Here is a 15082-nt window from a genome sequence, read left to right on the forward strand (position 1 = left end):
AGAGAAACAAACAGAATTCTATGTAGGCCACTTATTTAATAAGTTTATTCTTTTAGTACCCACACATAAAGAAACAGTATAAAGTTTCCTTGTTAACGTTAAGCATATTTGCTTAACAAATTTAATTTGTACTTTAACAACGGTCCCTTATAGTCATTTTCGAAAGGAAAAAAAAACTGTATTAATTCGAGTGTTCTCATTTTGCAAATGGTAAAGAGTGTTTCATATGGGAAACAGAAAATAAATCATTCTTCTTAATAGTTGAACAAACTAAAATATTTTCTCTCAGACATCTGTGTAAGATCAGTGGTTGTTGTTTTTTGTGTGTGTTAGCTTCTTTATTTCTCATGGGATGTGTTGTGTTTCCAAGACGAAGCAAAATCGTTTTAAAGTAATTTATTACCAGCTATTTCATTTTTTTTCCACAAAGAAGTAACAAAAGACATCCAGTTCTACAAAGAATGAAATGTAAGTACATTCTTTTAACCATGTTAAACTAAGTGTGATTCCATAGCATACTTAACACACGGACCTGATGGTTCTCTCGGTTCGTTCAATTTTACACTTTTACTTCCACGAGCGTTTGATGCTTCATCATACAGCGATGAGCTCTCTTTTGGAAAAAAATATTATAAAAGAATAAATTAAATAATAGACGAATCACCCATTTATTTTAGTATAATTTTTCTTTATCTAGTTATTAGATAATGTCAAAGTTTATGATGATGTTAAGTTTCATTCTCTTGAAAACTCATATGTTGAGATAATTAACTTAATCTCGTTGAAACACAAATAATTATTTACTGTAGTTATCATTAAGGATCTCAACTAAGTTAACACAAGTATTCGAATTGCTGGAGTTATTACATGAAGATCTTAACAATGTTGAATACATAAATATTTAACTTGTAGTTATCATTAAGGATCTCAACTAAGTTAACACAAGTATTCAAATTGCTGGAGTTATTACATGAAGATCTTAACAATGTTGAAACACAAATAATTATTTACTGTAGTTATCATTAAGGATCTCAACTAAGTTAACACAAGTATTCAAATTGCTGGAGTTATTACATGAAGATCTTAACAATGTTGAATAAATAAATATTTAACTTGTAGTTATCATTAAGGATCTCAACTAAGTTAACACAAGTATTCAAATTGCTGGAGTTATTACATGAAGATCTTAACAATGTTGAATAAATAAATATTTAACTTGTAGTTATCATTAAGGATCTCAACTAAGTTAACACAAGTATTCAAATTGCTGGAGTTATTACATGAAGATCTTAACAATGTTGAATACATAAATATTTAACTTGTAGTTATCATTAAGGATCTCAACTAAGTTAACACAAGTATTCAAATTGCTGGAGTTATTACATGAAGATCTTAACAATGTTGAATACATAAATATTTAACTTGTAGTTATCATTAAGGATCTCAACTAAGTTAACACAAGTATTCAAATTGCTGGAGTTATTACATGAAGATCTTAACAATGTTGAATAAATAAATATTTAACTTGTAGTTATCATTAAGGATCTCAACTAAGTTAACACAAGTATTCAAATTGCTGGAGTTATTACATGAAGATCTTAACAATGTTGAATACATAAATATTTAACTTGTAGTTATCATTATGAGGATCTCAACTAAGTTAACACAAGTATTCAAATTGCTGGAGTTATTACATGAAGATCTTAACAATGTTGAATACATAAATAGTTAACTTACTGTAGTCATTACGTGACGTTGGAAAGAAATAATGACCACTTTGTGGTCATTATATGAGACGTAAACGATGTTTAAAACACAAATAATCACAGTCATTGTTGTAAATATAATTATATTGAACGTTAAACAGTTAATGTTACAAAAGTTAATACAAACTGCACGATGTACGAAACCCAAGGATGCACACAAATTAACATCAATAATTTGTTATTAGACTACCAAAGTTTCTATTAAGCCTAATGAAAGATAGACTCTCGAAACGTCAGTTAAAATATCTGTTCTTGCATTCTGATTATGCAAAGCATTACACAATATTAAGATATTTTAATGAATTTCTTTGGATGACAAATACAAAAAATTAAGTCCCACGAAAACAAAATAATAAAATTAATGGATCTGAAAAGAAAATTCATCATGTGATTGAAAATTAAATTTCGTATTCTCTTATAATTGAAATAACCTCACTATATAAACAAAATCCACATCTGTAACAACAAAGTTAAATATTTAACTATGATAGCAAATTTAAATAAATCACTATAGCAACGATATTCAGCCTTTAACTATAACAACAGCATTAAATGTTTACCTGTAACATTAATATTAAATGTGTAACTATAGCAATATTAATTATGTAACTATAACAACCTTAAATTACAATCGATAAGTTCCGTCATTAAAAAACAATTGCCGATCACTGGGTTTGGCATTTCCTCAATACTGAAGTCACTATTTTACCTAAGTATCAAAAGATATCATAACGAATGTCTTCCTATGCTCGATATAAATTATACATTAGGTGATTCTTATTCTAAATCATACAGTATCACTGGTATTTGTAATTCAAAACTTTTCATTTCAAATAAACGAAATGGTCAAATATGTGTAAAACTATTAAATAATTTGTTACAAAACTGTGAGCTCCAAAGCACAAAAATAGCCATCTTTTTACATTACTTCTCTGTTATAATAGTAAATCCACAATAAATGCAGAGTGTATAACGTCTATAACAAACGAGAAATGGAGTTAAGATTTTAGAAAGTGACATCTTTAGTGCTCCATTGCTGGATGGATGGAAGACAAAAGTTAGAGAAGGACGTAGTTGAAAAGAAAGTTATCGCCATAGGTGATTCCAGATGAGGAACTACTGGATGGAAGGAAGACATAAGGTCAGAGAAGGACGTGGTTGATAAGGAAGTTTTTGCCATAGGCGATTTCTTGACAAGGTACAGGTAGGTCAAAGGAGCTAATTAATAAGTACAAGGGTTGATAAAAGCATTTGAAGAAAAAGGTCATAACTTAATTTTGTCAGGAATACTGTCCTGAAGTAATTGTGGGGATGAAGTTATGAGTAGGTGACTAGGGCTAAGTGTTAGAGCTTAGCTTGGTATGTAAGGATAAGCAAATAGGTTGGTTGGAATCGTGGGATCAGTTTAGAGGAACAAAGGAGATATTTTAGAATAGATGTTTTACATTTAAATAGAGTAGGGGCTGACTTGTTTGATAAGGCTGTTAACTCAGCTGTAAGAGAACTTTTAAAACTGGGACTAGACAGTAGTGAGGGATAAAAAAATTAGATGTAAAAAATAATAAGAGGTAAAGCAAAATCAATAAATTATTTACATTTGCTGATGATATCAAGGTCTTGGTTATCACCACCCACCGCCAACTTTTGGGCTACTCTTGTACCAACAAATAGTGGGATTGACTGTTACACTATAACGCCCTCACGGCTGAAAAGACGAGCACGTTTGGTGTGATGGGGATTCGAACTCGCGATCCTCGGATTACGAGTCGAGTACCTTAACCACCTGGCCATGCCGGACCACTAATCATGGATAATCGTTAAGTTATCCAGACGTATCTATACATGAGTAGTAACCGTTAATTTATATGGACTTACGTAACGAATTAGTTCTTTAAAAACTTCTTTAGCCTGAAATATTCATGCAATTTTATTAAAGTTCCTACCAAATGTACTGAATGTACTATAACATTATTGACGAGAGTGGCACAGATACCTAAACAAATTGGTACCGGGTAAGAATTTTTCTCTCTCCTGTAAGTATTAGGAAATCAGAATTTTATTTATCATTGTCCTGTGCGGACGTATTAGAAAACGTAAGACCTGCGCGGTTACCTAAGTAGATATTTTGCTTATTCGTTCATCCGTGTTTGTTTCTTCCCTTTAATGTTCAAGTTCTGTGAACCTCCGTAGCGGATAATTTTAATCTTACCCATCGTGAATACAACATGCTCATAACTTATTTACCTCACATATGTAGCAAAATCTTTCAAAGTAAATATTCAAAATAGAAATTACGCACTTTAAGATTGAGTTTATAGATCCGTCCACGCTTCGCTCACGCATTTCATGTTATTCATCTGGTATTTCCAGTCATAATTTACAGTGAATAGGTTTGTTTTTTTCTCCAGGGATTCTTTGCGGTTCCATGTTTCTTTTTTATTATTATTATTATCAGTAACGAAGAACTAATTGACAACTGTTGACAAATAGCTTGTATTTACTTATCTTAACCAAGGTAATGTAGACATGCTGTATCTTTTACTTATTTTTCCTCTCAAAATGAATCTATAGAATCAAGCTTTTAGTCGGTTTTAATTTAAAAATAGATCGTTGGCCTGGATGTATTCTGCATACACCTTCTTCTGACAGACGCTTAAAAATTCCGAATTTATATATGTTTCTGTATATGAAACATATATAATATTACTAATCATTAAGCCTTTAAACTAGTGCCGTTTCACATTCATATTATCTTGACTTGTACCCTGCACAGTAATAATGAATTATGACCTTTAACATATTAACCCCATAATATAGGTATGTGGATCATTTATTATTTAAGCCTATCGTGTATTTAGTTTTTATTTATCGAATATACTTTCTTCTCTCTCTTCACTGTGTGGAGTTAGAGGTATCAACACTAGAGGTTTGGTTTGTTTTTGAATTTCGCGCAAAGTTATACGAGGGCTATCTGCGCTAGCCGTCCCTAATTTAGCAGTGTAAGACTAGAGGGAAAACAGCTAGTCATCGCCACCCATCGCCGACTCTTTACAAACAAATAATGAGATTGATCGTCATATTATAACGCTCCTACGGCTGAAAGGGCGAGCATGTTTGGGGTGAGGGGATCGAATCCACGACCCTCGGATTACGAGTTATATATATTATTAATGAAACACTCAAATTACATCATTTATTATAAGAACTCCAGAATAAAGTTAGGATTGGATTATATTTTCTGATAGAAATCCAGGGTAGTTCATGATATAAGATTTCTATATTTATGCCTTTATAGGTGGCTGTCGTTTCTACAACCGGCTATTAACAGTGGGTGATGGTGAGATCTGAGAAATTATTGGTAAAAGAACCCATAATCTAACCATCATTGAATCTGTAATTGGCTCTCCAGTTTTGCTTCTATTGTCATGATTACTTCCGTTAGACGGAATACCCCGTCCCCCAGGAGACGCCGTCCCCCAGAGTGCAGGCATTTTCACTCTAAAGTGACCACATTTATAGTTTTGTATAAGTGACACGATTTTACATTGTTTTGGTACAGTTTTGTTGTCGTGATCTTTCAGAGTGTACAAGACTTCCATACTCAGTGTCAAATTGTTTTCTAAAACAATAAAACCTAAACTTAACCCTAACCCTTTAGCATACCATCTAAGAGTTCGTAGACATCTTGTTATACGTATTAAAATAGTCCAAACATCCTACAGTGAAACAAAGCCTATTTCTCCGAGTATTTTGTTTTATTTTCTCTCCAACTCCTGTATATATACATGCACATGTATCGTACACAGATAGATACAACTTGCTTCTAATAAAAAATTTTTTTCAATAGAGCTCTGAATTATATTTTCCTCTATCCCGATACATTACGCTACAAACACCAAGAGCCACATCAGAAACTTGTTACAACACCTGACTGTTTGAAGTTGTTAGTTATTGCTTTCTGAATAAAAGTTTATCACCTAATCAATGATTATTTTAATCACAGAAATCGATGGGATTTTGTAAAACAACCCGCACACCTACCTTTAGCTGCTTGGGGGAGTTTCTCAGGGGAATGTGTATGTTCTAGCTCATTCAGATTTGGCATGTCGTCTGAAAAGAAACAAATTACAGAATAAGATATCACGTACTCGAGTTTTTAAGAGCACATGCGCTTCGCCATGTACAATCCTAGAATTAGCAGTGGAATTAGGCTCCCCATAGCTTGACGCGAGTCCGCGGACTTGTAACACATAGATTCGAAGTTTGATACCTGTTGTGAGCAGAACACGTAACTTTGTGCTTACAAACAAATAAACCAGTAATGAAATCCATATGAATTCCGGTGGTCTTTATAAACCAGTAATGAAATCCATATGACTTCCGGTGATCTTTATAAACCAGTAATGAAACCCATATGAATTCCGGCGGTCTTTATAAACCAGTAATGAAATCCATATGACTTTGGGTGATCTTTATAAACCAGTAATGAAATCCATATGAATTCCGGCGGTCTTTATAAACACTTTTATTCGAAGCTATTTTCACAAGAAATTGACCTCTAGTCTTCGATTGTGTTAGTTACGTACGAGTCAGTCAGAAATATGTAAACACACACGCATAAAACACCAACATCAACATCTCTGGTTACTGTTGTAGTTTCTACGTGCACCGCATAAAAATTAACTATTTCTTTCGCCAGTTCTTTAGACCTATTAATGTAAGAGGCAAAAATGTAAAAGCACCCAGTGTTATTCTATATGAATCCCCTAGTTATGAACTATATATAAACGAATCCCCACGGTTATGAACATTACATAAACAGGCCGGTAATGTGAGAATTAGAATATAGATAAACAGAAATTATAACTGAAAACAAATAATAACTTTTTAACTTCTGTTATCCAAATTTGTTCCTCTTTACCAAATATAATATCTATGAATATTTCTAAACATTTAATCTGATTTAACGTCTCAGAAAAATAATAACATCAGTTTTAGTATTCTGAAATCTTACGACAGAATAATATAAATTTATGAAACTTTGTAGAATGGACGGCAACTTCCTGTGTGTGGAAACACAAGTGTAGAGGACGACGTTTCCAAAGTCTTCCGCCTTTCGCCTTCAAGTCCAACTTCCTGTGTGTGGAAACACAAGTGTAGAGGACGACGTTTCGAAAGTCTTCCGCCTTTCGTCTTCAAGTCCAACTTCCTGTGTGTGGAAACACAAGTGTAGAGGACGACGTTTCGAAAGTCTTCCGCCTTTCGCCTTCAAGTCCAACTTCCTGTGTGTGGAAACACAAGTGTAGAGGACGACGTTTCGAAAGTCTTCCGCCTTTCGCCTTCAAGTCCAACTTCCTGTGTGTGGAAACACAAGTGTAGAGGACGACGTTTCGAAAGTCTTCCGCCTTTCGCCTTCAAGTCCAACTTCCTATGTGTGGAAACACAAGTGTAGAGGACGACGTTTCGAAAGTCTTCCGCCTTTCGCCTTCAAGTCCAACTTCCTGTGTGCGGAAACACAAGTGTGAGGACGACGTTTCAAAGTCTTCCGTCCATTCTACAAAGTTTCATCATGAATACTCTGCCTAAACAATCTATCAAAGTATATAAACTTATAATGAAAATGATCATTTCAAGGAATAATGCTATAGAGATGTGGTTCTGGTTCAGCCAGTATGCTCAGTTTTTGCAGACACTTACCACCAGTGGTGTGTTACAGATCCTTTAAAATTTGTTATAAACTCCAGTGCTTTTATCTTCCAGAAACGAGTAGACAAGTTTATACGTTCTCGGTGCAAAGTGCACCCAGAGGAAACCGTTTATCTAAAGCATTGCCTTGGTGAAATTATTCGCACACGTACACATGGGTGAATTGACAAGTGAGAAAATGGAGACAGATGTGGCATCGACGCATAGTTCAGACAAAACAAACAAATGATAAAAATAAATAAATCGTAACGAACTCACTATCTTCGATATTTGTTTAATTCGCGTGACGTTTACATTTTCACTATATCTGTTGCGTCGTCTTTTTATAATTCGTGATGGTTTGTTGAATTTCGCGATATTCCAAAATAACTTCTGCAAACAAGCACTAAGATAAATAAAGAAAACACGCGCGCAACGAGCTCTGTTAAAATAAGTTGTAAAATGTTTTCTAGTTGTCAGTAATTTATTTGTTGCTTTATGGTTGTTCCCCCACTGGTTCAGTGGTAAGTCTGAGAGCTTACACCTCTAAAAAACCGGGTGTGCTCAGCACATATAGTTTTGTGCTTACCAGTAAACAAACTAAAGCCTTGGGGAATGACCACTGTAACATTTGAAGTGGTTTTCTTACAATACTCGATATCAATGGACACCATGCAGCTACAACAAACGGATCTTCAACGGACAATATTCGTTTCTTATAACCACTGCTGTTGAAAGCAGTGGCAGTCCACTAACAAAGTAAACCCCTACTTTATGAAGAACTGATGCGAAGCTATAGAAACATGAAAACAGTGGCAAAACATGGAAAATACAGCTGCAACGTTTCATTACTAAAAGAAAAATACATTACTAACTGAACCAAGGTTCTCCAAATATTGGTTGTTTTCTTTCGTTTTAGTACACACTGAACTATTCAGATTTTAATGTTTTGTAGTTCCATCCAGTGTACTGTTTATAAACGTTTTAATGTTTTATAGTTCCATCCAGCGTACTGTTTATAAACGTTTTAATGTTTTATAGTTCCATCCAGTGTACTGTTTATAAACGTTTTAATGTTTTATAGTTCCATCCAGTGTACTGTTTATAAACGTGTTAATGTTTTATAGTTCCATCCAACGTACTGTTTATAAACGTTTTAATGTTTTGTAGTTCCATCCAGCGTACTGTTTATAAACGTTTTAATGTTTTCTAGTTCCATCCAGCGTACTGTTTATAAACGTTTTAATGTTTTATAGTTCCATCCAGCGTACTGTTTATAAACGTTTTAATGTTTTATAGTTCCATCCAGTGTACTGTTTATAAACGTTTTAATGTTTTGTAGTTCCATCCAGGGTACTGTTTATAAACGTTTTAATGTTTTCTAGTTCCATCCAGCGTACTGTTTATAAACGTTTTAATGTTTTATAGTTCCATCCAGCGTACTGTTTATAAACGTTTTAATGTTTTGTAGTTCCATCCAGCGTACTGTTTATAAACGTTTTAATGTTTTATAGTTCCATCCAGCGTACTGTTTATAAACGTTTTAATGTTTTCTAGTTCCATCCAGCGTACTGTTTATAAACGTTTTAATGTTTTCTAGTTCCATCCAGCGTACTGTTTATAAACGTTTTAATGTTTTCTAGTTCCATTCAGCGTACTGTTTATAAACGTTTTAATGTTTTGTAGTTCCATCCAGCGTACTGTTTATAAACGTTTTAATGTTTAATAAACGTATGTAAATGTTTCAATGTCTTATTGCTCAGTTTATTTACGTTTATAAATATTTTAATATTTATAAATCAACAATATATTGTTTATAAACGTTTTAATGTTTTCCAGTTCCATCCAGCGTACTGTTTATAAACGTTTTAATGTTTTATAGTTCCATCCAGCGTACTGTTTATAAACGTTTTAATGTTTTATAGTTCCATCCAGCGTACTGTTTATAAACGTTTTAATGTTTTCTAGTTCCATCCAGCGTACTGTTTATAAACGTTTTAATGTTTTCTAGTTCCATCCAGCGTACTGTTTATAAACGTTTTAATGTTTTCTAGTTCCATTCAGCGTACTGTTTATAAACGTTTTAATGTTTTCTAGTTCCATCCAGCGTACTGTTTATAAACGTTTTAATGTTTTCTAGTTCCATTCAGCGTACTGTTTATAAACGTTTTAATGTTTTCTAGTTCCATCCAGCGTACTGTTTATAAACGTTTTAATGTTTTCTAGTTCCATCCAGCGTACTGTTTATAAACGTTTTAATGTTTAATAAACGTATGTAAATGTTTCAATGTCTTATTGCTCAAGTTTATTTACTGTTTATAAATATTTTAATATTTGTAAATCAATCCAATATATTATTTATAAACGTTTTAATGCTCAAACCAGTGTACTGTTTATAAATCTCCGTAAAAGACGTTTTATTGTCTTTCTTCGCTAAAAGACGATACACCCAACGGCTTAACGGTATTTATTCGGATGTATAACGCTAAACATCGGGTTTCGATACCCATGATGTGCAGAGCAGAGATAGCTCATCGCGTAAATTTGTACTTATCTAGAAACACGCAAACACAAAAACAATGCAAAGTCGTCCATCTGTCTGATGTTAGAATTTGTTATGGCCAACTAGTTGAGCTAATATTTTGGAAATGTGGTGGGTGAACTCATATGGAACCCCCGAAGATTAATATTAAAAGATAAACAATCAGTCAAATGGCTCAAGTCTGCCAACCATTCCAGTTTCACAGCTTCACTACAGCGATAGATCCCTCACTCAGTTAAGAGAGGAGATCAATAGCCACTCATAACGACAGCGAACTTAAATCCTACGTATAACAGATGTGCCTATGCATCGGAAAATGGTTTGCGTGCTACGGCCCAAAATGGTGGACTGGAAGGCCCATGCCCCATTTTTATAATTAACGTTTAAATTGTCGAATACCTTTGCTAGTATGATCAAATGTACGAAAATATATCATGGAAACCACATTTTTAAGCTGTTTTGCCATCTTCTTCGTTAGGAAACGCTTCCTAATAATTTGTTTATTTGGTCATATACATGACATCTGTATTTCGTTATGATAACTACTAAGGTGTTTTTATCCATATATAAATTGCATCATTTATTTCCTCTCTTACTGTAGTTATTTAAACAGACTACGATATTCGTATATTTCTATCACTGGAAGCTAGTTAGATTTTTTGATGTTAGAGAGCAAAATCTTTAGGATAGTGTGCTGTTGTTAACATTTGAAACCGCGACCCGCACAATGTTAACTAACCCTAATCCCCAAGCCGTGCCAGGTGTAAATTAATGAATAAATATAAAAATTAATAATATATTACCTTTTATCAAGTTCTATTAACATATCCATTACTTGTTAGTGTGGGGAAAAAAGGTGTTCTATTCTTAGATTTCTATCTCATATCAGATGTTTTTCAAGTAGAAAAAAATCAACTATCGAAACCGAGGCTGTTTAGAATAACCCTTTCTGCGATTGGATGAGGCAGTCTTTTATTTTGTGAATTAGCCAATGAAAACAAGTTCTCACGGAATATTTCGTCGCAATATGAGTACACTATGAACAAAATATTTTTAAGGGAAATGTATAATTTATTTTTATAACAGTGTTTGATCTCGTGCTCTTCCCTCAGGTATAATATACATCGTGTGAATTTCCGTGAACGAGCCAATTCAGTAGAAGACGTTTGTATAGATATCACAATAAACATATTATTTGTTTCATCCATTGAGTGATCTCATATTTCAGTCTTCATTAGGGATACGTAGATACTGGGTAATTACGCCTATAATGTCAGAAAAAAACTACAGAATTGTTTCTCGCGTTTTATAATATTTGTGTTTTATTATTGGATATAATAATTCTAAACGAAAACTAAGCAAAACAAAGAGTACGTAATGATCTATAGTAATTCTATATTATCCGTGTTCATTTCGTATTTTCTAAGACATGCAATAATCATATCAATACATTGATTTCCCTTTATTAAATCTTGTACAACGTGAACACGTTGTCACGCTGGAGGGGTTCTTTCTGTTAACAGGATGTCAGAACCCTATATTTGAAAAAAACAAATGAAACGTATCTTTAATGTGCTTTGGGAATAAGCTCGAACAAAACCTAGAAATATGTGCCATCTCGTGTTCATGGGTTAACTAACTACACTGTCAAAACAGCAGGTAAGATATGCACATCCAATCACGTCTTACAGCTTTATAGCACTTCCTTTGAGACTGACATTTGAGAGCTCGTGCCATTTTTGAGTTTCAGGCGTTCTACAAAGTTTTGTAAAATAAAATTTGCCACATTGCAAGAGAGACGCTGTTCACATGGACCATCTAAATTTAAAAGTTTTAAATCCCAAGCTAAAAAAACGCATCACACAAAATAACGTAAAGTTTATGTTAGTTCAAAAGTGAACGACCATCAGTAAATTTTGATAGCAACTCTGTTTTTTTTTCTTTTAAATGCATTCTTTCTTTTCTTAACGCTATGATACAGAAATACAGTTTAACGGCCCATTAATTTTCAGTCAATACAAGTAAAAAAAAAACATATTTATCCCACAGCCGATGACACTATGATAAACAATACATAAATCACGGAAATTCAAAAATATAAAATGGGTTTGTGACAATACCCTTATTTAAACCGTTTGTATTTCTCTACAAATATCACAAGAGAGGTTAGTTTATAAGTCGTAGCTAACTTGTAATAATGTTTAAAGGTATAAGAGAGAAGACGCGTCCTGACAAGAAAACTTCGATCAATACTCACTCCATGAATTTGTTCCTTGTGACGTAGACGACATCGAAATAACCACAGATGTAGGTGCTAAAGTAGGCCATGGGATTTCTGATGGGGAAAAAAAAGTCGTTTTTTGTATTATACAAGCTATAAGAAGAATAAGAACAGTGTTTGTTCATTTCATAAAGAATATTTAGAATTTCAGTCCCATAATGATCAAAGGAATTGAAAATAAATCCAGTACTGTTTAATATACTCATGTGAAGTCTTAAAATCACCAATTGGAAACAATACGTTAGATACATATAGTCTACTGAGGAATTAATTCAAAATACAAACCGTTTCAGGTAACTCGTAACGACCTTCTGTGACATAGGCGCTTACATGGACGACATTCTGAGAAGTAAAAGCTCCCAGTAACGACATTTTGAGTTATAGGAACTCACAAGGACGACATTCGAAGACACAGAAACTCATAATAACGACATTCTGAGACACAGAAGCTCACAAGAACGACATTTTGAGACATAGGAGTTCACAAGAACGACATTATGGGACAAAGGAGTTCACAAGGACATTTTGAGACGCAGAATGTCCCAGTGACTACCTAATGAGACACGAAAGCTCACAAGGACGAGATTCTGAGATGCAGAAGATCCAAGTGATGACCTCAGAGAGACACGGGAGCACGGGAGCTCCCTGAAACGATATTCTGAGACACCTCAGAGACACGGGAGCTCCCTGTAACGATATTCTGAGACACCTCAGAGACAAGGGCCCTGTAACGACATTCTGAGACATAGAAGCTGCCAGGAACAACCTTTTGAAAACAGAAGTTCCTGTAAATAACAAGTTTCTGGACGATGGGAACTACTTCTGTCATTGATGAGTTCCTACTGACCACTTCTAGTGACAGCCACAGGAGTTTTTGATGACAACAATCTTTTGAGACACAACAGTTTCCTGTTAAAGCTTTCTAAAGTACAAGAGCTCTATTCATTAAGAATCTTCTCTGACACTAAAACTTCCCACAGACAATCATCTGAAAAGTAAAATAACCTCCGAAGAAAATCTTCGGAAAAACAAACGCTTTTGCCAGGGACAACCTGCTGACAAACAGGAAACTTTCTAAGACATGTGAACTTATAGTGACAACCTTCTGAAAAATTAAAACTTCCAGTGACAACCCCTGAAAACTTTTGAGCTTACTGTTATAAATTTCTAACAGACGAAACCTCCCGCGACAAACTCCTGAAAAAAAACTTGTAGCCAGCATCTACAAGAAAACTAGCAAGAGATTCAAATGAGAACCATCTGAAAGTAATAACTCTTTATAACAAACTAACGTCGAAGTAGTTTCATCACGTGTTCATTTATCTGTAAAACAAAAATTCAGATACTCTAAACAAAATATGACAAACAAATTAGAATATTGTTACAAAAATGCATGTTCGAATGTTTTGGTTAACAACAATAAAGTATTGACATTTCTGCATCGAGAGAGAAATATAATCCCGTTCTTTAACAATAGATAAGATCTTTGAGAACTCCCAATAGTTTTAGTTTGACAAGAAAGTATTCAAAGTAACAAAGGATTGCTGGCTTTTATAATAATGAGCAAATAGTACAGGACATCCCATAGGAGAATGGTAAGACTGCATTCAGTTTTGGTTTTGTTTTTGTTTTCAAATTAGAGCTGCATTTTATTAGTATTTTTTACAGTTGAAATTTATCGCTAGTAAACGTCTGTTTGACGTCTGTTATGTTAATTCAAAAAAAAAATAAACAAACACTTTTCTCTGGAATCATAATAATAAAAACTGTTCTGCCTGATTTTAAGTCAACTCAAAACAGTTACTTTAATTAAATATTAATTGTGTAATAATTATTTGTTTATGTACATATATTGATCAACTCTGCACGAAACTTATTTTGTACAATTAAATTATCTTCAATAATAATTACCCATGTGTTTGTACAAGCGTTTAGCCTGAAAGAAAACAAACATTTTCCATGTTATAACTAAGTTACACACAAACACCTCTTCGGTAATTGCTTATACTAATCTTTAGCCTGTTTCTTTTAATTTCGCGCAAAGTTACATCACAGCTATCTGCGTTAGCCGTCTCTAGCAGTAAAGATGGAAGGCAGCTAGACATCACTACCCAGCTCCACGGCTACTCTTTTACCATCGAATAATAGAAGTGGTCGTCATATTATAATGCTTCCACATCTGAAAGGGCGAGCATGTATGGTGGGGCGGGGATTCGAACCAACGACCTTTAGCGTGAAAAAAAGAGCGCAGATCACAAGATACAAATAAGCTATATTTCTTCATTTATATGCAAAAAACGTCTCGTTTGGGTTGAGAAAATATTTTACGTAGAAGGCGAACAGCGTTCGACCTTCTATGTAAAATATTTTCTCAACCCAAACGAGCCGTTTTTGCATATAAATTTCTCAACAAGTGGGTTTCTCGACATCACTGACGATATTTCTTCAGTTCTTTTCACTGGTTTGTTAATATCTTTAAGAAATATATTATACTCATTACAACTAAGTTATGTATTTCTTCAATACTTGTTATCGGTTTGTTTTGATTAATATTTAACATTTCATAAACGTTTACGCATTCACTAAGCCATATTTCAAGGCCGTACTGATAAGTGGATCAAGTTACGAAACGAGTTTTAATGAAACTATACATACACACACACATACTGTAGTGAAGTGGTTAAATAACTTCAAAAGTTCAGTAATTATTTTAAGGATGTTTTAAAGCTCTAAGCCATCTTGATCTATACTTAAGTACTTTTCTGAGGAATAGATATTAATAGTTCATCCAGTACATTATCTGAAACT

The 15082-nt window shown here is 33.7% G+C and overlaps 1 protein-coding gene across 2 annotated transcripts in view; it reads right to left on the reverse strand.

Annotated features, from left to right (window-relative positions):
• Positions 1–15082, reverse strand: part of LOC143239185 (lachesin-like) — a 148182-nt gene that overhangs the window by 24097 nt on the left and 109003 nt on the right. Inside the window, exons 7-9 of one of the 2 annotated variants that reach the window (XM_076480056.1) lie at positions 12251–12328; positions 5808–5876; positions 533–613 (exon numbers count right to left, since the gene is read on the reverse strand). In XM_076480056.1, the coding sequence (XP_076336171.1) occupies positions 533–613; positions 5808–5876; positions 12251–12328 (228 nt within the window). Of the gene's footprint in view, positions 1–532; positions 614–5807; positions 5877–11423; positions 11529–12250; positions 12329–15082 lie in introns of those variants that run through there. The other variant, XM_076480064.1, reaches the window with a different exon arrangement.

The sequence above is a fragment of the Tachypleus tridentatus genome, chromosome 2 (assembly GCF_004210375.1).
Source record: "Tachypleus tridentatus isolate NWPU-2018 chromosome 2, ASM421037v1, whole genome shotgun sequence".
In the NCBI taxonomy this organism is placed as follows: domain Eukaryota; kingdom Metazoa; phylum Arthropoda; class Merostomata; order Xiphosura; family Limulidae; genus Tachypleus; species Tachypleus tridentatus.